This window comes from Leptodactylus fuscus, chromosome 1 (assembly GCF_031893055.1).
Source record: "Leptodactylus fuscus isolate aLepFus1 chromosome 1, aLepFus1.hap2, whole genome shotgun sequence".
NCBI lineage: Eukaryota > Metazoa > Chordata > Amphibia > Anura > Leptodactylidae > Leptodactylus > Leptodactylus fuscus.
Genome location: NC_134265.1, coordinates 191,679,627 through 191,707,280, shown reverse-complemented (window position 1 = coordinate 191,707,280; position 27,654 = coordinate 191,679,627). Strand labels below are relative to the sequence as shown.

The 27,654-nt window shown below is 41.0% G+C and overlaps 1 protein-coding gene across 1 annotated transcript; it reads right to left on the bottom strand.

The window, feature by feature from the left end:
* Window positions 1-252: 252 nt before the first annotated feature.
* SUGP1 (SURP and G-patch domain containing 1) lies at window positions 253-27,224 on the bottom strand. Its single transcript, XM_075280453.1, has 14 exons — window positions 27,167-27,224; window positions 24,383-24,548; window positions 22,168-22,265; window positions 19,211-19,429; window positions 16,209-16,332; window positions 14,227-14,327; window positions 12,895-13,012; window positions 12,319-12,635; window positions 12,114-12,220; window positions 11,386-11,563; window positions 10,532-10,638; window positions 2,286-2,431; window positions 847-976; window positions 253-491 (listed from the first exon to the last, which is right to left on the bottom strand). The coding sequence occupies exons 1-14, from the start codon at window positions 27,186-27,188 to the stop codon at window positions 465-467; spliced, it is 1,860 nt and encodes a 619-aa protein (XP_075136554.1). The 5' UTR covers window positions 27,189-27,224; the 3' UTR covers window positions 253-464.
* Window positions 27,225-27,654: the final 430 nt, after the last annotated feature.

Genomic DNA, 27,654 nt, shown 5'->3' with positions numbered 1-27,654 from the left:
AAAGCAGTGGTAAATCTATTAATATATCCTACAAATTCAGAATTTTTGTGCATACAAACACTCAAATGCAGTTGTTAGGTTCACCAGCGCAAATTGTACTTTTCCACAGTAGATCTGTTCTAATTTGGTACAAAATTGCTGTCATGACTAATAATGTTAATGTTGGCACCATATCACATGAATGCTTTTTGTACTTTTGCTTCAAACAGGACTTAAAAAACGTTGACACAGTAATAATGTGTTTAAAACATATTTATTAAACCTATGATGTCACTGAAGAGCCTTCTGTGAAAGATGAAGTAAGGTAAGGAGAGGAAGTCACAAGCTGAATTGTTGATGGTTTTGTATACAAAGCAACAAAGAAGTGATTGCCACCTGCAAACACAACTAAGACATTACATATATCTGGCGAGGCTAAGTCTTCTTGCAAGACATTCGTACTGTATGAAATGGTTGTCAACCCTCTAGTAGTATGGACGTCTTGGGTTATTCTACAAACAGAAAAAAAAAAAAAAACATTAGCAAACAGTGCCTGATCTATATATTCTAAATTTCAGATTATCTGCTAATGCATAGTTTTCTTTTATCCAACACACAATGGCTTCAAGCATCTACAATTGCTGGATCAACAAGTGGTTTGAGATATTTGGAGCATAAAAACAGAAAGCATTTGTTGTCACTCGATGATCATGTGGAGTGTGAGAATTGTTAAAAGCACAATAAACTAACAACATTTTTTAAAAAACCTCACGTCTGTCATAAAGAAGTATAGAAGCCTGCTTACAAAGAGAAACAAACAAACAATTACAAACGATATTCTAACAATATTCAAGCATTTCAACATACCAGTGGATTTGGTCGGAAGCGATATGCCAGCATCATCCTTTTCCGAAAAGCTTCATACTCATCATCATTTTTTGATAATTTTGCTGGACGATCTATGCCAAACCCAGCCCCATCAACGGTTGTTGAACCTCTGACACATAAGCACAAATGAAGAGTTTTAAGATTCCCAGTAAATAACAATGAAAATCTGATGCAAATCTACAGTGTGCATTCAAAGAGATTATAGTACATTACATGTGGAATAATTTACCGCAGTGAAGGGGTCTTAACCCATTCTTTCTAATGATAAGTGGATATCCTAGACAACTAACAATCAAACAAATTGATAGCTTTAGGTATAATAAGTTGAATTGGATTCAGAAAGACACAAAGTGACAAATGACGAATGCATGAAGACCTGGTGAATATAATAGATGTTCTATAAAAGTTATTAACTTAGAAGGGGTTTTCTGGGCAAATTTTATTTTTTTTTTTTCCAGATGGGATATTACTCACAGAAGCAGTTTTCCTGACTTTGTTCTGAGATTATTCCTGTGTCAAAGATCTTTTTAGCTGCATCAGGCCTGCATGCATTTGCAGTTCAGTGTCCATGGATTTCCTATATTATGGTCACTTGAGATTTTGTTAGCCATTAGTTTGCCATTTTACAGTTACTCCTGGCAGAATCACATGTAAAACCAGTAGAAGTAGTTGTATTGGATAGGGAAGGTGGTCTGACTGCTTATTACTGTACATGCCCCCAACCTGACAGAGAAATGTATAATGTACAGCAGCCGTAAAGTGATTACAATCAAAACTGAGTCACAGAACAAAATGCCCAGCAAGACCTTGCATATATTTCAACTTTTCAGAACTGGCAATGCACAGAGCGGGAATGTCAAGTGAGATACAAAATACTCCTATATATTACTTCTGTCCATTCTGCATTTTAAGATTCTGCGGTATCGCTGTGCTGTTTAACTGTACCAATAGATCCTAATTAGAGATGAGCGAGTACTGTTTGGATCAGCCGATCCGAACAGCACGCTCCATAGAAATGAATGGATGCACCTGGTACTTCCGCTTTGACGCCAGCCGGCCGCTTAACCCCCGGCGCTGGCTACGTCCATTCATTTCTATGTGAGCGTGCTGTTCGGATCGGCTGGTACTCGCTCATCTCTAATCCTAATGTGTTCATGTATTTTACATTTTTTCAGTGTTCACTTGTGCAGCAATCAATACAAAAATCTAAAAAAGGAAAAAAGCAAATTGTATTCCAACATTACTAAATACACATAGACGTTTGGTAATACTTCCCTCTTCTGGAGGCCATGAGTAATACACAACATTTCACAAAGTATTAAAGTAAAGGTTCTGTCTTTGCTTTCACAATTTCAATTTAACTATGTGATCATACGTTATAAGAAAGTAAAATACATCTTTGGTAAAGTTAAACCTACTTGTTAACTGGATTCTTAATTCCTTGGCCCTCAGATCCCAAACCGTCTCCTTCTTTCCAACCCATCTTCATAAGCATTTGGTAACCTATGTTCTCCACCGTCAACTTAAATTCTTTGTATTCTGAGTAGTCAGGTTCGCGACCCTCCTATAAGACAAAGAGCACATTATAACTGGTGATTAAAGTAAGCCCTTACTTATATGTATCTACTAAGGCATGCTGTGGTCTCTGATTCTAGCGAAATCCACAATTATCTGTTGGATCCATAAGATGGTTGATACCATTGGCGAATGACAGACCCCAGTGACTTATGATAGGGCCTGTCAGATTCTGCCAAGGGGGCAGTCATTTGCTGGGAAAAAGAGCTCTGTGTGAGGCAACTGATACAGATTGTAAAGTTCAAAAATACACCCAATATCTCAACAAACATATTAAATAATGCATTCCAACTTATGCAGATTGTACTTTTCTTTATTGGAATAAAACTACTAAAAGCCTGTTTCCCACTGAAATAATTAACCCCTTAGTGACCAGCCTGTTTTGGACCTTAATGACCAAGCCAAATTTTAGAAATTTGCCCTGTGTGACTTTATCAGTGAATAATTCTGTAACAGTATTAGGCATCCAAGTGATTCTGATATTGTTTTTTCGTGACATGTTGTACTTTACTGAGAAGGTAAAATTAGACTGATAAAACTTGTGTAAATTTATTAAAAAAAAACTCGCAAATGCTTAAAATTTTTCAATGTTTTCCATTTTCAGCTGCCATATATGCACAATAATACAGGGCAATAGAGTTAGTAGTTATATACTTCCAAATGTTCCTTTTGTGTTTCAAGCATATTTGAAATAATTTTAGCATATTTGAGTAACTTAGACAATTTACAAGTTTATCAAATTTATAAGCAAATTTTGAGTATGTGATTTTTTTCCTGTACCAAGCTATGTTTGCAGACAGGAATAGGTGGCATAATGACAGAAACTCCCATTAAATGACCCAATTTGTAAAACTAGACCCCTTCAGGTATTCTTTGAGGGGTATAGGGAGCATTTTGATCAAACAAATATTGTTTAGCAAGAATTATTACAAATGATGAAAAAAAAAATACATTTTAATTTTCTTCAAATATGTGTCATTTTAAAGCCAGTTTTTTTTTTTGTTTTTTTTTTGCACACAACACATCAAAAAGAAGAAACACACCCCAAAATACATCACCCTACTTCTCCCGTGTTAAAAAATGTACACTATGTGGCCTTAGTCCTATGTACGCACGTACAGTAGGGCCCAAGAGGTAGGGAGGGCCAAATGGATTTCAAAACACAAATCTTGTTTGCAGATATTTTAGGCCCATTGCACATTTGAACGAGATTTCAGTTACCAAAGCAATTGAAACCCCCCATAAATGACACCATTTTATAAACTAGACCCCTTAAAGAGGACCTTTCATCAGATTGGGCACAGGCAGTTCTATATACTGCTGGAAAGCTCACAGTGCACTGAATTCAGCGCACTGTCGGCTTTCCTGATCTGTGCCCGGTGTAAAGCACTATCGGTCCCGGTAAAGTAGCGCTTTACAGTCAGAAGGGCGTTTCTGACAGTTAGCCAGGGGCGCCCTTCTGCCCAGCAGCGCCTATCGCACTGTACCATGTGAGCGGGGAGAAACGCCCCCTCCCTCTGCTCACACAGCTCGTCCATAGACGAGTATTATCAGGAGCGGGAGGGGGGAGTTCCTCCCCGCTTACACAGTACAGCGCAATAGGCTCTGCTGGGCAGAAGGGCGTCCCTGGCTAACTGTCAGAAACACCCTTCTGACACTAAAGCGCTACGGTACCGGGAAAGATCGGGAAAGCCGACAGTGCGCTGAATTCAGCGCACTGTCAGTTTTCCAGCAGTATATAAAACTGCCTGTGCCCAATCTGATGAAAGGTCCTCTTTAAGGTATTCATTGAGGGGTATAGCGAGTACTTTGACCCCATAAGTTTTGAGAAAATTTGCATCAAACAAAAGCATTTCATATTTTTTTTTGTCATTTTATAGGCAGTTTTTTTGCACATAACACATGAAAATGAAGAAAAACACCCTAAAATAGATGACCACATTTCTCCCATGTTCAAAAATGTACACTTTGTGGCCTTAACCCTATGTACGGACACACGGTAGGGCCCAAAAAGAAGGAAGCACCAACTGGATTTCAAGACCCATAGCACATTCAAACAAGATTTGAGTTACCAAAACAATTGAAAACCCCCATAAATTACCCCATTTTATAAACTAGACCACTTAAGTTATTCATTGAAGGGTATAGTGAGTATTTTGACCCTATAGCAGTTTCACAGATTTTACTAACCTTGGGATGTGTAGGTTAAAAATTACTAAAATGTCCCTTTATCCCCAAAGTTTTCATTTTCACAAGGGGTTAAAAGAGAAAAAGGCCGCCACAGTTTGTAAAATAATTTCTCCTGAACATGGCAATACCCTACCATATGTGGTCAAAATCTGCTGTATGGGTACATGGTGGGGCTCAGAAAGGAGCGCTATTTGGGTTTGGAGGGTGGATTTTGCTGGAATAGTTTTCAGGTGCCATGTCGCATTTGCTGAGTACCTAAAGTATCAATACAATGGAAATCCCTCAAATGTGACCCCATTTTAAAAACTACACCCATCCAGGAATGTATCAAGGCGTATTGTCATTTTGAGCCTAAAAATGCTTCCCAAAAATTAATGTACAAAATGAAAATTGAAATTTGATATTGCACCCACTTTGTCTTGTCAGAGACCCGCGCTTCTAAAACTATTAAGGGGCCATCCCGAGGGGCAAAAAATTATATATGTGGGCGTAAACTGCTGCTTGGGCACACAGCAGGGCTCAGAAGGGAAGGTGCACTGCACTTATTAGCATTTGGGGTACAGATTTAGAGGGACTTTCTGGGCGCCATGATGTTTTTGCAGAGCCCTGGAGGTGACAGTAAACTGGAATTCCCCAAGAAGTGACCGCATTTTGTAAGGGAAATTTTAGGGTCTCTGCAAATGTGACACGGTGTCCAATCATCAACAATCTAAATCTGCACTCCAAAAGCACATATCGCTCCTTCACATCTGCGCCCTGCTGTGTACCCAAATGGCGGTGTATGCCCATGTATGACACTGGTGTACCCCGGATAACGTACTTAATGCCATATGTGGGTAGAATTGGCTGTTTGGGCATAGCTGGGCACAGAAGGGAAGGAGCGCTATTTTGGTTTTTGGAGCACAGTTTGGTTTTTGGACGTCACTTTTGCAAAGCCCCTGAATTGCCAATAAAGTGGAATCCGCAGACATGTCACGCCATTTTGGACACTACCCCACTGATGGGATTTATCAAGTGGCGTAGCGAGCGTTTTTAACCCCTGAGTGTTGCATTTACTTAGTTTCCAGAAATGAAATCGCAACTGATCATGAAGTTAAAAATGACATTTTTCCAGAGATTCGCCATTTTAGTGCCAGATATGCTATGCCCAACTTATGTCAGCAGAGATACACACTCCAAAAACTGATAAGCGGGTATCCCGGGCACAACAGCTTTTACAGCGTTCATCTCTGATACAAGTCGGGCACAACATATTACGCACAGAAATTACGTATTCCTGGAAAAATGGTCATTTTCACTTCTCACAATCAGCTTCGTATTCATTTATGGATAATAAGTTATAGCAACACTTGGGGGTTAAAAATGCTCTCTGTACCCCTGGATAAATCCTTCAGGGGTGTAGTTTCCAAAATAAGGTCACATATCAGGGGATTCCACTTTACTGGCATTTCAGCCCTGCAAAAGTGTCATGGCATCCAAAAACCAAACCGTCTGTGCTCCAAAAACCCAATAACCCTTCTTCCCTTCTGTGTCCGGCTGTGCCCCAATATCAGTTTATACCCACATTGGGCATTACGTACATTATCCTGGGTACACCAGTGTCATACATGTGCCCTAATATCAGTATATACCACATATGACATTACGTATGTTATCCCGGGTACACCAGTGTCATAAATGTAGCATAACCTGCAGTTTGGGCACACAGAAGGGCGCAAAAGGGAAGGAGCGCTATGCGGCTTTTGGAGTACAGATTCAGATGTTTGGTATCTGGATGCCATGTCATGTTTGTAGAGCCTGTAAGGTACCAGAAAAGTGGATTCCCCAAAGGAGTGACCCCATTTTGAAAACTGCACCCCTCAAAGAATTTATCAGGGGGTGTAGTGAGTATTAGTATCCCGTACCTGACTGCACAGCGGATGGCGAAGAGGGAATATATAAGCTGTGCGGAGAACATTGCAAACACCAAATTCCGTACTATGTCCCAGTAGCTCCTATGATTTGAGGAGTCGATCTGGGGGTCACTTTGGGGGTCATTTCTGGTGTCTGTTCCCTCATAAGCTCTAAATCTGGGGTGTCCACTGATATCCGCTCGCACAGCTTATACATTCCCTTCCTGCCGCAGCCAGTTGTTTTCCAATAATTTGGCAATTTTGGGGTTTTTTTGTCTTCACATTGCTAGATGCTATATTTTCTTTAATTTTCTGGTGACATGGCCATATAAGGGCTTGTTGTTTGCGGGATGCGATGTATTTTGTAATGACACCATTTTTGGGTGCCTACAATTTATTGAATACATTTTAGTAACTTTTTTTTTGCTGGATTTAAAAAAAATAAAAATCAATTCTGGCATTGCATTTTACCTTTTAAATTTTTTGCCATGCAGCGTACAGTATAAGTAACATGAGACCTTTATTCTGCGAGTCGGTAGGGTTACGGCGATACCTCATTTATATTTTTTTATGCGATAATTCTGCAGAACAAAAACACATTTGGGAGAGGTGTAACATTTTTATTTTTCGGTTGACAGTGTTGGTTGGGGTTTTATTTTTTGTGGGACAACCTGCGCTTTTTAATGGTACTGTTGTGGGATGTATTTGACTTTTTGAATACTTTTTATAGCATATTTTCTAAGGTGAGAAGGTGAAAAATCACTACTTCCGGTGGGTTTTTTCCGTTCCCCCCCGACGTTCACCAAATACATTAAATATTATTTCAGTTTTATTGTACAGACTATTATGGACGCGGCGATACCAAATATGCATTGTTTTTATTAATTTTTAGGATTTTTTTTTTTACATAACTCATTTTCTATAGAAAAAAGGGGATTTTTGGGGCTTTATAACTTTATTCATTTTTTTCAAACACTATTTATTTTTCACTTTTTTGTGTGTCCCTTTTAGGACACTTGATTCAGCAATGATTTCATTGCTGAATCAATGTTACAGGCTGGAGACACAGGCTGCACATGTCTCCAGTCTGTAACAGGAAGCCAAGCGATGCAGAGGCATCGCTTGGCTTCCTTTAGTACCCAGCAGGATCAACCAGGCAATGGGGGGCTCAGGCAGCCTGGGGTCACTGGCCAGACCCCAGACTGCATGTTTTGCATATCGACACCCCCCGATCTCGCCGCAGGGGGTGCCGATAACGCCAGCACCATCACGGAACCGCTTCAGTTCCGTGATCATGTTTGATCACGGAACTGAAGGGGTTAAAAAAAAAAACCTATCGGAGCCCCCTCCAATGGAGGGGTTATGGAGCAGGTCTTAGCTGTCAGTAACAGGTAAGATCTGCTGCCATTACGTCAGCACTGACGGGGAATCCTTCCATGACTGCCCGACGTAATTTTACTATAGGGCAGTCAGGAAGGACCTGTCAGTGCCGACGTAATTGCCATGCAAAATCAGCTGCAGACGTCCTCCTGCTATTTTCAGAAAGATTTCCTTTTACGATATTCATCAATGCAGGTTCAGGAAGAATCTGTCTGAAGATATAACAGGGCGCTTCATATAGGGCAGATGGCTCTCAATGAAATGAATAGGAGGAAGAATTTTTGTTGCAGATATCGCCAGATCTGGCTAATTTTAAGACATGTAAGCTGCACTGGCTAAAAATTAGACAGTATTGGTAAATATCATCCCTATGTACTCACACAGCCTCTGAACATTACCAATCTCTAATCCATCTCATAGTATACAATTATTCTTAAAATATTCTCAAATTTATAAACACAATAAAATGTACTCATACATGAGTCATTCCACCATACCTCCTCTCCCCTATGTCCCATTCCCTATTTTGCAGGATACAATATGCTGTTTTTACAGAAATGCTTATTTTACGGACCAAGAGATCATTTTCGTTTTAGATACTCAACTCATGCAGCAACATGATTACTGGAGTGCATTCTACTTTCCATAACAAGACTATCAAGGACTTTGCAATTCCTCCTACCTGGTGATTCTATAGGACTATTGGAGGTTAATAAAATTGTAAAAAAAAAAAAAAAAGTTCAATTCACCTCCCTTTCCCTAGAATATGTATAAAAGTAAAATATTACTGTGAAACACATACACATTACACCTGGCCTACAAAGTATAAAAATATGTTTCCAGCAGGGCTGTGGAGTCGGAGAGTCGGAGTTAGTTTTGGTTGGAGTCGGAGTCAGAGTCGGAAGACTTCGACTCCAGCTTTAAAATAAAGTATTAATATTTCATAATTGAATTTTCATATGAATTTTATAAATGTTACTCAAATATATATGTTCTATCAAACTATGAACAACAGTGATAAGCAGTTCTGCTGGAGATAGAGACATTTCTTACTTCTTGTGTGTCACTGCTCTACACTGCCCTTATGTATTCTTATACTTGGTTAACCTCATGCTGCCCCAACCCCCCCACTTACAATGTATGAAATGAAACTGGTGGTCTGATTACTTATATGATGGTGAGAAACTGAATAAGCACGATGTTAATAGTTTACAACAGTAAATTTATTGTTACGAATTGGCCATTTATGAAGGAGTCGGAGTCGGAACCTGATAAAATCCAGGAGTCGGAGTCGCAACTGTGGCTTACCGACTCCACAGCCCTGGTTTCCAGTACAGTGAGCGCCATAGCGGAAGAAGAAAAAGAAAAAAAAAAATCAAAACTGCCAAACCGCCACTTTTTAACTGTTTTGATAAAAATTTGAAGGAAAAGTGATCATAGCAACAGACATTCCCCGAAATGGTATAACTAAAAACAACACCTGACCTGCAAAAAAAGACACCCTATATATCCCTGTACACGGAAATATAAAAAAAAAGTTGTGTGTCAGAATATGGCGACTGGTATTCCTGGAATCGTATCGAAACATAGAATACAAATGACATGTCATTTTGGCTGCAAACCCGTAAAAGTTGCACAAATGCACTTTTTCTTCAAATCCTCTCTATTCTGAATTTTTTCCCAGCTTCCCAGTAAATACTACAGAGTAATAAATGGCAGAATCGTGAAGAACAATTTGTTCCGAAAACATTAAGCCCTCATGTGGCTCTGTGACTGGAAAATTAAAAAAAAGTTATGAAATCTGGAAGTTAGGTAGTCAAAAATGAAAATTTAAAAATTCCTCAGATGGGAAAGGGTGAAGTTATTTTTTATATTGCTAAAGGAAGCCTTTAAATTTGTTTTGTCCATTTAGTAACAGCAACAATATTGGTGTATAACTCACAATTCCCATGGGGTACCTTGTGAATACTATAACCTCTTTTTGGACAAAGAAATTGTATAAATATAAAGGAAAATCAATGAAAACATTATCAGAATCTGACACCGTAATAAATTGCCCCAATATCTAATAAAATTCTTGCATATTCAGTTTTACACCAAGTCAGTATTACATTATGAAAATCATACTTCAAGACTTAAATAAAATATAACCCTTTATACACAAAGTTTTAAAAATATCACCACCATTGTATGGTATTCGTTCACATCTGCGCCCGGGACTCCGTTCTGCAAGTTTCCGTTTCCTGCACAAAACAGGGCAGAAGACGGAAACCTGTTGGCATCTTTCAAACCCATTCATTTGAATAGGTTTGAAAGGTGTCGGGCCGTGAGCGTTTTATGCTCTCCGCGGCTAAACCGTTTTTTTTAACCGGACACAGCGTCGGACATGCAGGACGCTGTGTCCGGTTTTAAAAAAACGGTTTAGCCGCGGAGAGCATAAAACGCGCTCACCGGCACTTACGGCCGAACTCAGCATGACAGGTTTCCGTCTTCTGTCTGCAGAAGACGGAAACCTCAGAACGGAGACCAGACCCTGGTGTGAACCCAGCGTAAAGTTCTGCTTTTTTAACAAATCATACTGTCAGTGAAATGTAGCAATATGTCATAAAGCTATTTTATACTGTTACCTTAAGAGCCTTGAATGTTTCCATAAATTTCTCTAGTTCATCTGGAGGCAAGAAATCCCCAATAAAATGCTTCCCTCGACCCATTTCAGTCAGCTGTTCTGCCCATTCTGATAAAGAAAAATGTTTGATCACACAAAAACATGTGTTAAATCCAGTATGTTCCATTTGTGTGCCACAAATTTTATTTTAATACATAGCATTTTTGTAATTTTTTTTTATTTAAAGGGGTATTCCCACGTCGCATACTCACCAGTCTTCACTGCTGTAAATCTTCTTTCTTCCTGGTTTCTTGCATCATTTGGTGGTCGGGGTTTCACATGCAACCTGCCGTTTAGCTCCGCCCCCAAATTAGTGTGTAGCTCCGCCCACCCATATTGGACTATGAAGTACAGGCAGCAGCAACTCCATTCTGTGTTACATACAGAGACTGCCTGTCTCTGCCATAATGAACACAATTGAATTAGCTAGCCTGATAACTGGGAGAACAGAAGAAATGAAAGCAGCTCCTCTCCCCTATCTGATAGCAGGAAGCTAGGTCACATGGTGTAGACACAGGAATAGCTAGATACACAGGCTCGCTCCCGTGCACTTAGCCCCTCCTCCCTCCGAGCAGCAGATACATCACTTGACTTTTGAGCAGATAAGTCAAGGGCTGTGTCAACAATGAATTGAATAAAGTAAGATAGTGGACAAACAAAGCAGTTTTGCTGAAGCAATGTATTTAGGAAAAGTCTTACATCCACATTAACAAGCAGTACAGATAGGATCCTTGTGATGGGACAACCCCTGTAAACAAGTTGTGATGTGCTTACATGTACAGTTAATACACAATAACACCTAAATAAGTAATGTACCTCTGGTTTTGTCCATTTCCATTTGTCTCAACTGGTGTTCCCAGGTCCCCAGGTCATTGTCAACTTCTTCATCGCTGTCATATTCATGCTGATGTTGTTTCACAGCCTTTTCCCACATGAGCTGCACATCCTGCATGGCCTGCTTGTGTTTCATGATCAAGTCATACATTTGCTGCATCTAAACAACAAAAAGTGACCAGATAAGCACATTAAACCTGTAGAAAAGGAAATCTTTACCATTTTGCAGTTAAAGGATTTTTTGGGTCTGGGCGTTGAACGCCTATTGATCAGGCGTATGAAGAGGCAGCAGCATTTGCACGAGCTGTGCAGCCTGCTCAGTGCTTATCAAGCAGACTGCCGAGCATTGTATAGCAGCTGTGCTTGGTATTGTAGCTTTGCACAATTCACTTGAATGGGACTGAGTGGCAAACAGGCTATGTAACTGATAACCATGATGTCATGAAAGCAGCATTTGCCCAAGCTGCTTTAAACAGCTGCGGTGCCAGATAATGGACCTCTTACTATCTAATATTGATGACCTCTCCTTAGAATAGGTCATCAATATTTTGGTCCTGGAAAATCCTTTTAAAAGCTGAATGACATTAGTTGTCAACAGAAATAAGTTATTGAAAATTTGATAGTCCAGGACTGATGCATAATGTTAGAAGTGTATCAGGATGATGTTATGACACTATATGCATGTAAGAGTAGTGAACTTTCTGTCCTACCTCCTGCTGTTCTTTCAACTGTTTCTTTTGGGCATCTGATAATTCAGTGACTCCAACCAATCCCACTGGCTTTCCATTTTCATAACCCAAGCCTTTCAGATCCTGGGCTACAAATCAGAGGAGGAGAGTCAAAATCTAGGCTCTGAATCAAATAATTTGGTAGCAAGTGTTTATGCTTTCCAATGGCAGAAGTTAGAAATCATACCTGTTAAAAGACTGGTATTTGGGGGCTCATTAATTACAGTAACAGGAGGCAGCTCTACCTTGTCTTCCTCTGGCCCCCACCGACTCTTTCTTTTCTTTTTGGCAGCTGCTTGGTCTGTGGACTGCTGCTGTGTTGGTGGACTAGTAGTGGATGAGGAAGTGGGGGGATGAGATACTGCAGAACTGGGCTCTGAGACTAACTTACGCTTAAAATCTGGCACAGTATGACTGTCTGTTGAAGATTGCTTGGCTCGTCTGAATTCTTCCACCTTCATTTTATAATACTGATACCCTTTGCCATTTGTGTCATATAAAAACCTACAAGGGAAAATGAAGGAATGAGACAAGTTGTAAATTACAGTTCATATGACACAGCATATTCTGCCTAAAAGTCAAGAATTGTAATTTTTTTTTGAAGAACTATGTTTCTGTGTGACACAACATAAGATCACACAACAACCCATTACTCAACTCCGCGTTTGCCATTCTGCTCCACAAGTAAAAGAAGAATGACTATTTCATAGGAGTAGGACTCTTATGAATTCAAAAATACTCTAGAACGGGTTTAACAAGGTACCTGAAAGCAGGATTTTCTCTGTTATTTTGGAGAGCAATGGCTTCAACCTCAGGACCCCCATCCGCCACAAATCTAGCCAACTTCTCTGCAAACATCCTCGTTTCTTCATCTTCTGGGACTGAAAATTAAAAGCAAGAATAAAATTACTCATGAATAAATGCCTAATGTTAACTGACAGCCAGGGTAGGGTTAAGGATCGGCCCCAGGCTGTTCAGAAAGCTCGGGCCCCCACTTCACACCAAAGATCCCTGTGACAGATCCCTGTGACTCAGGGGTACAATAATAAAAGGCTCAGGGGAGATGAGTAAATATAAAAACAGTGATAGTCACTTTCCTTGGGCTCCAGTGTGTTTACTTTCAGAAAGCTGAAGAAGCTCAAAGACGTCAGGAACCACTGTGGCTTCTGATTGGACCTCAGCGGTTATATTGGTCACGCTGGCATAATAAAGCTTGTCTGTGCATCATTACTCCAGCCTCACACATGTGACTGCTGGGGCCTGTGATTGACCGAAAGAAGCCAGAAGAGGACACGCCAGACCGCAGGGGAGTTGAGTAACATTGTTATATTTGCTCACCTCTACCTCCGGGTTCAGACTGAACTAAACTGCAGAGCAAATCTTGCAAATATTCGCTAGACAAATCTCGCATGGTTTGACCTAAACAAACTCGCCTCCAGCAGACTCTTGCGATCCGCCAAAATAAACAACTGTATCACAAGGTGTCATTACAGTTGATTACAAGGTGGGAGTGTAATGGGGTAACCGTGAAGTTGCCTCTGGGCCCTTTAAAGTTTCAGGCCCTGGGCAATCACACAGTGGTAATTAGTGGTCATGTATGAACAGCTCTTGCCATTATTTTGTATGGGAGTTCTGAAAATAGCCGAGTACACTTAATATAAGACTTAGAAGACATTAACTATCCTGTAGGTATTCCATAAATGTATGAAATGAGAAGACATCTTTAAAGGGGCTCTATCAGTAAAATTATGCCGTATGAGCCCCACATATGCCTGAATAGCCTTTGAAAAGGCTATTCAGGCACCGCTATTCTTATTTGAACCCCTTCACCCCCCCCCCTTTAAACTAATGACCTAAAAACCAATAGGCAAATTATACTTGGTTTTTAGGGTATTAGCTTAAAAAGGGGGGGGGGTTAAAATAAGACTAGTGGTTCCTGAATAGCCATTTTAAAGGCTATTCAGGCATATGTGGGGCTCATACGGCATAATTTTGCTGATAGAGCCCCTTTAAAAGGGGTTGATTGGTATTACAATAAGTGCCCATTTTTCTTACAGAAACAGCACCTTTTTTATAGTTTAAATAAAGAACAAACCTTTGCTTGGTGCAGTTTTCCGTTTTTGACTTTCCTGTTTAAATTCCGCTATCTTCTTACGATAATACAGGAACTCACGACTGTTCTGATCATGCAGAAATCTGCAGAAAGAGATTGTAAATTAGTGTTATGTCTGCCATTTGAACATGAATTGCTAACACTGACCAGTCATTTTCCTGTACAGATCTGTACTACAGTTGCTCAAGGCACTCATGTCTCAGTAAGTCTCTGAGAGCAGTCAATCTAGGGAGGTATAGCTACAGTGAAGGGAGAGAGAAGTAACCTGACCCAATAATGAGGCATGGGGTGTCTCTCAGACTACCATGTAGGCAGTGGAACCAAGTTACAGATTACGGCTCTGGCCTAAGGGAGCTGAGATAAAAAGAAAAGCCTAGAATCAGGAAAAATAAGTAGCAGGTAATAATCACATAGATGTACTGGCTTAAGTTTCCAACTAGACAGTCTGTTCGACAAAAAGACTTAGATGAAACAAGGATACTGAAATCTAGATATTGGGTTCCAAAACACCGAGGAGACACAGAGACAGGAGAATACATACAAAAGTAGAAAATGACTGTGAAGCACATACACATTAGGTGTCCCTGTGTCTGAAAATGCCCGGTCTACTGAATATAGGGTATCTGCAGTGCTCCTATTCTGTCGGGAAGGGGTTAATAGGAGCACTGCAGATACCCTATATTCAGCCAGACCGAATTCCAAGTGGGGGGGGGGGGGGGAAGAAAAAAAAAAAAAAAAAACAGTCCTCAAGCTCAGGGAAGGGGCAGACAGACAACCAAAACACCCCCTCCCCTTTCCCAGCATCTACTGCACCCAAAAACTCCGACCATTTTAATTTTTGAAATTTTCCAGTAGCTGCTGCACTCCCCCCCTCCCCATGGCTTATACTCGAGTCAATAAGTTCTCCCAGTTTTTTGTGGTAAAATTAGGGACCTCGGCTTATATTCGGGTCGGCTTATACTCAAGTATATACAGTAATTTTTTCTATACCACGTACGTCTGGATGGATTGCTTCTCAGTTGAAGCTGGATTTTATCTTAAAGAAGACCTTTCATCAGATCGGGCACATGCAGTTTTATATACTGCTGGAAAGCTGAAAGTGAGCTGAATTCAGTGCACTATCGGCTTTCCCGATCTGTGCCCAGTGTAAAGCGCTATCGGTCTCGGGACCGTAGCACTTTAGTGTCAGAAGGGCGTTTCTGACAGTTAGCCAGGGACGCCCTTCTGCCCAGCAGCGCCTATCGCGCTGTACTGTGTGAGCAGGGAGGAACTCCCCCCTCCCGCTCCTGATAATACTCGTCTATGGACGAGCACTGTGAGCAGAGGGAGGGAGCGTTCCTCCCCGCTCCACAGTACAGCGTGATAGGCGCTGCTGGGCAGAAGGGTGTCCCTGACTAAGTGTCAGAAACGCCCTTCTGACTGTAAAGAGCTACGGTACCGGGACCGATAGCGCTTTACACCGGGCACAGATCGGGAAAGCCGATAGTGCGCTGAATTCAGCTTTCCAGCAGTATATAAAACTGCATGTGCCCGATCTGATGAAAGGTCCTCTTTAACATAACAGGTCCTGACTCCTCAGCTCTGAATAAGAAGTAGTCCATAGCCTTCAAGGCTTTTCTCTGACACTGCAGTAGGCCCAACCAACTGATCTGTAGAGATACATTCCCACTGTGGTAAAATAGGGCTAAGTTGCCATTCCCACACAGCAACTGGATAGGAGTGGCACAGTGAGAAAATCTGCAGTAGTCATGCTTCACTACAGCAGCAGTTTTGTGGGTTTTTTTATTTTATTTTTTAATTCATAGTCAAGGTTGAGGATCCCAGAAAATACGCTGCCCCCATGCAGAAGTTAATAGAAAGTTCTAGACCCTTGGAATAAACAGAGTCTATCTTATAAAGGTCTTAGATTTGTTATGATAATACAATTCATAGTACAATATGCAAGGTTCTGTATTCCTACTCACCCAAAAGCAGGGTTGTCCCTGTAATCTTCTATTGCCATTTTTTCCAGCTCTCTGCCCCCTTCAGCTACAAATCGAGCCAACTGCTCCACCACTTTGCGTGTTTCTGAGTCCTCTGGGGGTGAAACTTTAAGCAGGCTGTCAGTACTGGGATTCAATTCACACAGCAAACAGTCAACAGGCATTTAACTGCTAGGAAGAGTACCAAGGCAAAGGAAAGGAAGGGAACAAAGCAGGAATGAGAGAGCAACAAATGCTTAATTGTCAGCCTTGTAGGCAGCAGCCTGTACACGGTGGGACACATTTACTAATACTATTTAATACCTGACGGTATAAACCTAGTCTGTGTCAACTATATTATGCAGAATCATCCACTGTGATAAATCTAACTATATAGCACCTACTTGGTGGTGTTGGTTTAGTTTATGGTAAAAAAAAAAATGCACTGTTGCATTTCAAGTAGTACCTACTTTCTGGGTAAAAAAAACAAAACAAAAAAAACCGATGAACAAACATGTGAGGTGACGTTTTCTGCAGCAAAGTAGGCCATAATTCTGGCTCACTCTCATTAGTAAATACACCCCTTTTACTGTGACCAGCATCTTCTCACATTAGGTACATATTTTTGATGGGTAGTTTTGGGGATTTTATTCTTTACTAAAAAGGAGCCAAATGGGTAGAAAATACAAAAAATACATCACTTCACTGATCCCTCAGGGTTCTGATGCTTACTAGAGATGAGCGAACACTGTTCGGATCAGCCGATCCGAACAGCACGCTCCCATAAAAATGAATGGAAGCACCTGGCATGCAGACTTTGCCAGTGGCCGGCCGCTTAACCCCCCGCGTGCCGGCCGCTTCCATTCATCTCTATGGGAGCGTGCTGTTCCGAACAGTGTTCGCTCATCTCTAATGCTTACCATGCACCTACTGGTCCCATTTAAATACATGGGAAATGCATGCTCGGCCAGTGATTAGTTTATTGAGCATTTCATGTATTTAAACAAGAACAGAAGTAGAGACCAGCAGGGACCTGAGATGGGTGCATTTTTTTTTTTTTTTAATCAAGCTTTAAACCAATTTAAGTGACTTGACAAACAATCCTGCAAAACGACTTTTAGGCAAAGGCCCTACATAGTGGGCCGCAGCAAAAACGTTTTGCAGTAAAAACCTTGGTGGCAACGCATTGAGGTTTTTCCCACAGCGCTTTTTGAATCGCAACATTTCCATTGCTTGTATTTTTCTACAATGCGCAAATCCCATCCACTTTGCTGAAACTATAAAACGCCATGTGGTGCCCCAGCCTTAAAAAAGAAAAACAAACCAAAAATAGCTATATATGTATTTAAGTAATTCATTTTATATTTTAAAGTAGCTGTCCAACAAAAATTTTATTCTCTGGCTTGTAAGAAAGGTACATGATAGGACTGGGCGATTGTAAACATTTTACCTGAATTACAATGAATAAGCGATTATTTTAGAAAACTCCCCTTTTTACATGCCACACCATGTCACTGAATTTTAGTTATTCACAAATCAGCAACCCTGTTTGGATAACGTATAGTTAGTGACATATCCTTTAGCCAGTGGTAGTGTAAAACAGGATGGCATGGATGCAATGCAAAATAATTGAAATACTGTAATCAATTAATTGAGCTGCCTTTTGATTTTGGTTATTTCTCAAATAATCGCTCAGCCCTAGTGTATGATGTAATTTGAGGTGAAGGCATCCTCTAACCAGTGCCTGCATTTGTGAATTATCTGATCCTGAAACCACATCTTATGAGCAGACACTAGACAGGACAGGAATTTTTACTGGGGCTGTGGAGTTAGAGTGGGGACCAATTTTGGGTGGAGTCAGAAAGTAAATTGTTAATCAAATAAATTGATTACTGTATTTTTCAGATATAGGGATTCAATCACTAGCTTTTTAATGAATTAGAGTTGCGGTTCCCAAACCTTCGGAACGTGAGATCCACTTTTGGATGAGAATTTTGGCTTGGGACACAGACTATAGACCAACCTCAATTATTCAAGACGTAAGGTTATATAGATCATAGTTCTAGTTAACTATTTTCTTTCCATAAAAAATGACATGCTATGTAAAACACTCACATCCCTGAAAAATTAAATAGAAGATTGTTCTTCCTTGACTACATGGGTAACAACAAACTAAACTATGAATCATCTTACTTCTAAAATACGCTTTCTTCAAAGTTCAATACCTTTACTGGCTGGTTATAGAAATCTCTTTTCAGGTATTTTTTTTTTTTTAAAAAATAGATTTATTGGCTTCAGATCACAGTGAGCATATAGTGAAATTATCTATATACTGGTCATAAAAACAACCATATTTTGTGTTAAAATGATGTATTAAAAGAACCTCAACACTATCAAAAAAGTCCTCCATGAAAAATACATCTCAGTCTGAAAATCTAGTATAGTTTGTCCCACAGCAGGGAAACGAAGACCGACAACTCTCCTTCCATAGTTTCCTCTGTTTTAGAGGTGCAGTTCAAATGCAGGGGTATTCCGATTTCTGTCTGACCAGAAGTGAAGTCAGAATCACAATTCATGTGACTACTTGTCGGTCACACAATGTTCATGCAAATGTAAATGCTAAGGTTAGTGATTAGTTGAGCAGTCATTAGGGTTGAGCCGATCTTGAGATTTCAAGATCGATTTTAAAATCCGATTTCCGATCATTTTCCAGCCGATCTCGATCATGAAATTTACTCGATCGCCGATCGAAATCCGATCCCGATCGCTCAACCCTAGCAGTCATGTGTACTGTGAAAGTAATGTCATCACTTCTAGTGGAAGATATTGAAAGCCCCAGTAACTAGGCCTGCACCACTGGAGGGACTTTTATTTTAAGGAACTTTACCTTTGTTTTAAGGGTTTTCTGCTGCAGGGCAAAAATTTTTAAAAAATTGTAAACCCCTTAGTTGCGGCAATCTAATAACCAGTGCTTTCCTGAACAACTCCTAATACTTGCAACTTACTTTTTATTTCTAACCACTGCTCATAGTCCTCTTCGTCATCGTCATCCTCCTCAGGAGACTTAAAGACATTGCTGCGATTCAGTTTAGGAGTTTGCTTAGTGCGAGGAAATGACTTCATTTGATTGAGCATGCTCTCAGATGGCCCATGACGCTTTCCAATTAGAAGAGGCTTCTTCTGAGAAGCTGATGAACTGCCACTAGGACTCCCTGTTGAATTTTCTGAAAGATAAAATTATCCAGAATTCAGACCCCCAGTAATGTAACATTTATCCCTTACCCTGTAGATAAGGGATACGTGGCACAACTATTGCTCAAAAGTTAAAAACCATCAGCAGCACTACAAAAAGCCCTGCCATAAAGAGAGACTGTCACCAGGATAATATTAAATGTGTCAATGTCCATCTTAATTGCAATTTAAAAATGGAGTGGCTTCAGTAGTTGATACCTTTTTAATGGCTAACAAAAATTGATGACAGATTGCAAACTTTCAAGACTACTCAGGTCTCTTCATCAGGCATGGTATAACATAATTTCTGAAGCGATGCATATTCATACACAAAAGGACACCGGAATAAAGTGTTTGGTGCGACAGGTGATGGAAAGCAGTACACACAAATACATAGATACGTTAAAAAACAAATTATCAGTTCAAAGGGTGGCCCTCTGAGTTTTTATGGTCCCCTTGATTAGTGATGTGATGCCTAACTCTTGTAGAAGGACATAAATCCATGCGACAGATTTAATCCCCTCTGGAATGTGTCAAAAATGGTCATGAGTTTATACTCCCATACTCTCCTGTCTCTTTTAGATTTGAAATTCCCCTTTAAAACCAAAATCTTCATGTCATTGATGATATTATGATTTTGATTGCAGAAGTGTTTTGGCACAGGGAGGTCCATTCTCTGCTCTGTAATCGTGTGATGGTGTGAGTTAATCCCATGTAGGTGGGAGAGTGGGTGTAGCTAAACTGTCTAGCTTTCTGTGTTCCAGATTTATCACATTTTAAATCAAGGTTTTGGCCATGTTATGACCCCTGGGTCATGTGACCGAAGTGGCATTTACCCTACTAGGTCACTCCCCCTCTTCCCCCAATTAATTACCTGTGCAGTGCAGGCTGGCAGACTATAGTAAAGCTGGCCTCCATAGCATAGGTAATTAATTACTTGTGAGATCAATGGATGGGGGTGATGGAGAGACCCAGGACGCTGAGAATGCAGATTTGGGTCAGATGACCCCAGTAGTCATGACGTGGCCAGAATCCCCAGGCCTATCATTTGCAATAACCGAGGACAGGTAAGTAAATTACCAATTCCCAGACAACCCCTTTAAACATGCTTCAAAATGTATCAAAGATTAGGTGACAGTTGAAAAGTTTGCCTCAAATTCCATCAGTGAAGACTCCAATTGTTCCAGAAGTCTTGTGCCATGTTCAGATGCAATTTTGCAAACTTATGCCATGCCTAGCTGTGTTATTTTTAGAGCGAATAGACTTTCTCTTGGCAGCCCTTCCAAAAAGCCATACCAGCTCATTGTTTTTCTAAATGTATGGTCATAAATTGAAAATTTACCATACCAGCTGAGCTCCACCGACTCCTAGACGTAGTATTTGGGGGGTTTTTTTGCAATTTTTCTGAACACTGCATGGTCTGACTTTGGGGTCAGTTTGGTGGGACGTCCACTCCTGGGAATATTGTTAACTGTCTTGAATGTTTATAATTTTGAACAATGTTTTGCACTTTAAAACGATGGACTTCAAACTATTTGAAAGTAACTCTATAACCTTTCCCAGATCGTTGGGCAGCAGCAATTGCTTCCCTGAAGTCTCTGATGTCTCTCCATCTTGGCACTGTGTTAATACATGCCTGAATGTTTCTAGAGGTGGGCACACTTGAAGATTATCAATTATTTAAGGACAGTTGATTAGAAGCACTTGGCTGCTACTTGCCTTCGGAGGGTCCATTCACACGGAGGAAAATAGTGAGGAATTTGATGTGGAATTTCAGCGCTGAAAAAAGCCTCCCATTGACTTCAATGGGTTCCTTTTTCTGCTAGAAGAAAAGGGAACTCATTGAAGTAAATGGGAGGCTTTGTTTTTTTCAGCGCTGAAATACCACACCAAATTCCTCACCATTTTCCTCCATGTGAATAGACCCTTAGGGTCACACAGAGGAAAATGGTGCTTTATTTGGTGCTGAATTTTCCACACTGAAAAAAAAGCCTCCTATTGACTTCAATGGGTGCCCCTAGCTTTTTTTTCCACTAGCGGAAAATTCGGCTAGTAGTAAAAAAAGCTAGCAGAACCCATTGAAATCAATGGGAGGCTTTTTTTCAGTGTGGAAGATTCAGTGCCAAATAAAGCGCCATTTTCCTCCGTGTGGATGGACCCTTAATTTCACAATACTTCTGCCTTTTGGACTATTATGTTGTGAAATAAAATCACTGCATTCAAAGTCTGTATTTTTTTTTCTAATGACTGTAGGGATGATGTCCAACACCCACCAACCCTACCAATTAATTGAGCACAGAGCTAGAAACATATGACAATTGCTCTGTACACGGTGTAGAGCTTTTGCAGATCAGCTACTCTTCAAGTGAATGCGAACTGAGCTCGAACACCAACGCACATCCACTACTTATTGTACGGAGCATTCTGCTTCTAGTTCTGTACACTGTGCTTCAAACAGCTGACTGGTGGTGGTGACAAGTGATTGACCCCCACCAATCTCATATTGATGACCTATTCTAAGTATCGGCTGTAAACATGAAGTCATGTACAACCATTTAACCCTGCCTGGAAATAACATCAGTTGTGCATTATAGTGTATGAATTGCTGACAAAAAAAAGTATGTATATACTTAGAACATATTGCACTACTAGGAATAAGGGCTTCATATTCTTATGGGACAATTTATAGTAAAACATGCATCACAATTTAATACAAAAGAAACTAGCTCACCTGGGCCTGTCTTTTCTTTCTGTAACTTCAGAAACTGTTGTAAGAAGCTGCCATCGTTTGCAAATTTATTTGATGTGGAGGAGGATGCCACTGCGGAGCTGCAATTCAGACGGAAGCACAGTGTAGCAAGTCAGTGTAACCACATACATACATTGCTAGAATGAATTTAGGGTTTTTAATTTAAATATTTTCCTAAAGGATTGCCAGAATAATTTTATGGGTTATCTTTAGGTTAGGCCATAAATAACTTATTGGTGGAAGGCCAACAAGCACCCCCTTCATGAATCATGTTATAAACAATACGGAGCTGAAAACAGTTTTCTCCATGCCCTGTACAGTGTCTGGCCCCATCACTGCAGCTCAGACCCATTGACTCTAGTTCTTTGTGTGGACCACAGACATCCATTAAAGCCTATGGGCTCAAGAACGGCACATGATTAGCATTTGTGTGATGTACTTTGTCTATGAAAAGCATAGAAAACTTAAAATATGTATATCAGTTTTTCAGACGTGAAAAACAGATCTACCAAGGAAAGCACACAACTCGAAAATAAGTAGGCCATGAAAACCCCAGACATCACACATCCATGTAACGCTAGGTTCACATCTTTGTTCGATGACTGTTACAGGATTCAGTCCCCCATTCCGCTTGAAAAATGCGTAGAGGACTTTTCTTTCCGCATTTTTCAGGCAGAAACCCAGTGGACCCCATTACAGCCTATAGGGTCCGCAGGTACCAGCTTTTTAAGTGGATTGGGTTTCCATTTTTCGGATCCCATAGCAGACTCAAAGAATGGAAAACACCAACACGATTGTGAACCTAGCGTCAAGTAGAAGTGCAAATAAGCTGTAAAAGTAATTTTTCTGCTGTTAATATCACCACAAATCCAGTTTCACTCCTATATATAGTGTAACTAAACTTTCGAAATTTTGATTTTCTTGCCGCAATTGTGTCAATAAATTTTGTTAACATAGTTTATTAAATTTTGGCTCCTTTCTGTTAAATACTGCATTTCTTTACTCTTTGCCTTGCTAATCTACTGAGAGCTGTACCTTGATTCCCACTGTGTTCAAGCTTTTTGGTAATGCAGACAGGGCTGTGGCGTCAGGAAAAAAAAAGTTACTGATTCTGGCAGAAAATAATATCTTCCATTAAGAGCATTAGATGCAAGATTTGTTGCATATTTACTGTCATCCGAATTCAATCACTAGCTCTTTAAAGAATTGGAGAATTTTTACTGCTTCTGACTAACCATGGCAGTCAGTCAATTATGAATGAGTTGGAGTCAGAGCCAGGCTGTAGAAAAATAGAAAACTCAGAATCGGTGGTCTGGTCTACCAAATCTAAAGCCCTAAATGCAGGGAATATGAGGATGGGGAATGTAGGGACATTGAAGTGACCATTACTGACCCTCCGTTTTCTTTCTTTGCACACCAGACTGCACATTGTACACAGTGAGAAACAGAGCACAGCTCTCAATAGAAAAGCAAGGGACATAATAAAGGAATACAAGATTTTACAGAAATCTTAGTGACACAAATACTGCCAGAAAATAAAACGCTGTTTGAAGCCGGGGCCCCACATGGTGTAAACGTGACGGTTTGCCCGCAGAGCTAACTTTATAGGTCCAAGCTCCATCCATATGTTAAAGGACACGACTGTCGACGGCACATAAAGTCTTATGTTTATGTAATGACAGTCACCTTTATTACAAAAGTGTCTGACTTCTGTATAAGCAATGCCGCCCCTGCTACCTCTTGTGTCACCCCCTCTACCTCATAGATTGTAAGCTCTTGCGAGCAGGGCCCTCAGTCCTATTATGTGAAATGATTTTCTTTGTGATGTATCTTTCTGTCTGTATTTGAACCATACAAATTGTACAGCGCTGCGGAATATGTTGGCGCTATATAAATAAAATTTATTATTATTATAAAAAAGACTCTGCAAACTTTCTGTGCAAAGCGCTGCAGGAAGAACCACGATGCGTTACTGCCGCAGCTTTTCCTGTACTGCTCTTTTGCAGCGGCAAGCCACATGGGGCCTAACCGCGAAAGCTTGGTTGCGCTTTATGTGATGAAATCTGAAGTGAAAAATCAGCACTGCAGATTTGAGCATTTTACTAAATTTGGATTGCATTACAAAACTCAATCAACAAGTTATATACTATAACAATATGCCATGACTGAACTCAAACACATTTTGAGGATGGCTTACGCTGTGCCTTGAACTGGTATGTTCTGTTGAGACTGCTTAGCTTGCTGCTGTGCTTTGGCCTCAATTTCTTTTTTCTTCTTCTCAATAAGTTCCTCTTGGTACTGAATATAGGAACTTGTTTTCGCAGGTTTTGGAGGGGCAGATGCAAATCTCCTGCCACCTATGCCTGAAATCAAAAGAAATGTGGATTTATAAAAATACATCCTGTATCCATCTATACAAAAAAAATACTTTACACAAAAAATAATAAATACTGCATGCTCTTGGGCATTTATACATGGGTAGAGAGTGAGCATGGTGTTTCTGCCACAGGTCATACAATAGGGCAAATCAATGTGTGATCACCCATTCATTTCAGTTCTGTTGCCAGCATAGGTTACTGTCTTCCAATGAAAACCAGAGGAGGCAGGTTTGCCGATTTTGTTTCAGGCTGATTCTGACGTATTTTCTGTTTCTAAATAAGGCTCTGTTCCCATGGAGTAACGCGCCGCGCATTCAGACACGTATACACGTGTCAGAGTGTGAGCGCTCAAAATAGATCCCATTCACTTCAATGTGTGCCGACTCACGGGCGCTACACATTGAAATCAATGGTAGGCTTTTTAACCCATTGATTTCAATGTGTAGCGCGTGACTTCAAGCTTCTCTTCTCTTCATTCCAAAGCGCCGACTGCACATGTCCGTCAGTCATTTTCCTGTGGCCTCTCCCATTCAGCCACATGAAAATGGCCAATGTAAATGCGCAGTCGGCACTATGGAACGAAGAGAAGAGGAGCATGCGAGAAGAAGAAGAGGGCTGAGGCCGTTGCTGGAGAGTTTTCAAGCAGCACTGGGGACGCCCCTAGTGCTGCGAGAAAACTCATTTAGATAAGGAAAAAAGAAGATATCTCTAAGGAACGGCGGCGCGGATCAGAATAATAAAGGGAAGAGAAGAATAGCCTTTCTTAAGCCTATTCCTACGTGTATTTAATTTAAAAAGGGTATTCTAGTGATAGAATCCCTTTAATGTCTATCGCTAACAGACAGTAATGGACATCCTATCCTTCTATTATAAAAAGTTTGTGTGTTTGGATGTTTGTTCCTCAATCACACAAAAACAGCTGCAGGGATTTAGATGACAATTGGCACATACATACCTTGGAACCTGGAAAGAAACATAGGCTACGTATTCAACAGGTACATGCCCGCAGCTCGCGACCGCAAGCCCCGAATTCGCCGAACCGCAAGGCTAACGGAGCTGAGATGACGTCATCCACTCTGCTTCATGCGCTTTGCGATAGGCCCACGGGATTATGTGGGCGGTGCTATGAACGCTGGACACACATGGCGCCTACTCCATGCTCCCGAGCCACGCTTTGCGGGAACCCACGCATGCATCGGCTGTGCCGCTCTGAGCCTCCGGCGGCGGACTGTACTCAGAGGCCTCCGCTGGCTGTGCAGCGGGGGTCAGGCCGGACTGTGGTGGCACAAGCAGCTTGGGGACAGCATGCCGCTGAGGCCGCGCGGGGGTGGCGAGAATACAGGAAGGGGGGCCGTGTTGCGGGGGAGCGAGATAGTTGACGGGAGTGAGCGCGTCGGTGGGTCGCAGGGGGGGCCCATGGACGAAGTTGCGGGAAATGCTATGCTATCCATTATATTGTCTCTTATTATTCTGTTCAGAATGCAGAACAAAAAAAAAATAGAATAGTATAAACGAATAATAATGGGTACTAAGTAATGTTAATGTGTCCATCCGTTTTTTTAACTCAGCCATTAAATGGAAGACTTAAAAAACAAAAAAACAAAACAAAAACAGACACATTAATATCAAGTAGTGTACATTATTATAGTTTTTTTTTTCTTTTATGAACCCCATTAAAATGGACAGCCAATGGTAGTCTGAACATCCCTTAAGGCTAAGGTCTCGTTCACATCTGTGCCCGGCACTCCATTCTGCAGGTTTCCCTTTCCTGCACAAAACAGGGCAGGAGACAGAAACCTGCCGGAATCTTTCCAAACCCATTTATTTGAATGGGTTTGAAAAGTGTCCGGCTGTGAGCGTTTTATGCTCTCCGCGGTGAAACCAGTTTTTTTAAACCAGTCACAGTGTCGGACATGCACTATGTATCCGGTGTTAAAAAAAAACGGTCTTGCTGCGGAGAGCTCACGGCCGGACTCGGCATGACAGGTTAAGATGGAAAACTGATAACGGAGTCCAGACGCTGGTGTGAACCCAGCGTAAGTTAACATCTGCATGTAGAATTTTTATTTTGACGGACACCCAGCAGATACCATTACAGTCAATGGGTTCGCCGGTGTCTACATGTAATGACTAAAACATTGCCAGATGTGAACCAAGCCAGCGACCGTCAACAAAGCTCAGCAATAAACAGAGTGGACTTAGCGAGCCTCTAGCATGCAGTGGAAAAGGGGCTTCCTATAGCACAGGCAAGGCACCAAGTATGTAGGAGTCCTAGCAGTAAGGCCACCAGCATGTACAATAGCCATAGCCAACCACTGGAAGTGTCCATGACTGTCAGGAAGACAGTACAGCTGCAGTATATTCACTGTGAAGACCAGCAGGGAGCATGTGACGTACAGTGTGTGCATCTATATGTGTATAGCCCATGTATAGTGACTAACCATATACACAAAGTCACGGCTCGTCAGCCTCCACTGTAACGCCCCTGTCGTACACACAGCGCACTATACAGCGGCTCTGCTCCGTTACGACCCCTTGTAGTGAGGAGGAGCCGTCGTGACACAGGCCCTATGAGATCCCATGTTTCCCCAAGCACAACATACCTGCAGACTTTCTGCCCTCCATCTTGCTCGCTCTCCCTATCGCCGGCTCGTCCCACAACAGCACGTAGCCTTTGAACAAGCTGGACGCTTTCCGGAGCAAGGCATGTCGGGAGTTGTAGTCTTCATGGTCAATATCCCGACTCACTAGTGATATGATTTAATAGGTGTTTTATTAAGCAAATCTGCGTGCGACATAGTTCTAAACTATTCCTAGCGTCCTGCAAAGACCATAGCATCACCCATGGAAGCAAACGCCTAGCTGTATGGATGTACATGTGTTGCTATAGACAATCTTTCCACTTATTTTCTGTTCATAGAGAACAGGACTGACGACTAAACTGCTGCAAATCGCCACAAGTAGCGCATCATCCAATTATACTCTGTGAACTGGACTTACTATAATGTATTGTGTATTATAATGTATCTATAATTAGGCTTCTTTCACCATATGGCGATTTTAAAATTGCTCGACTGTTTGGCGACATTGC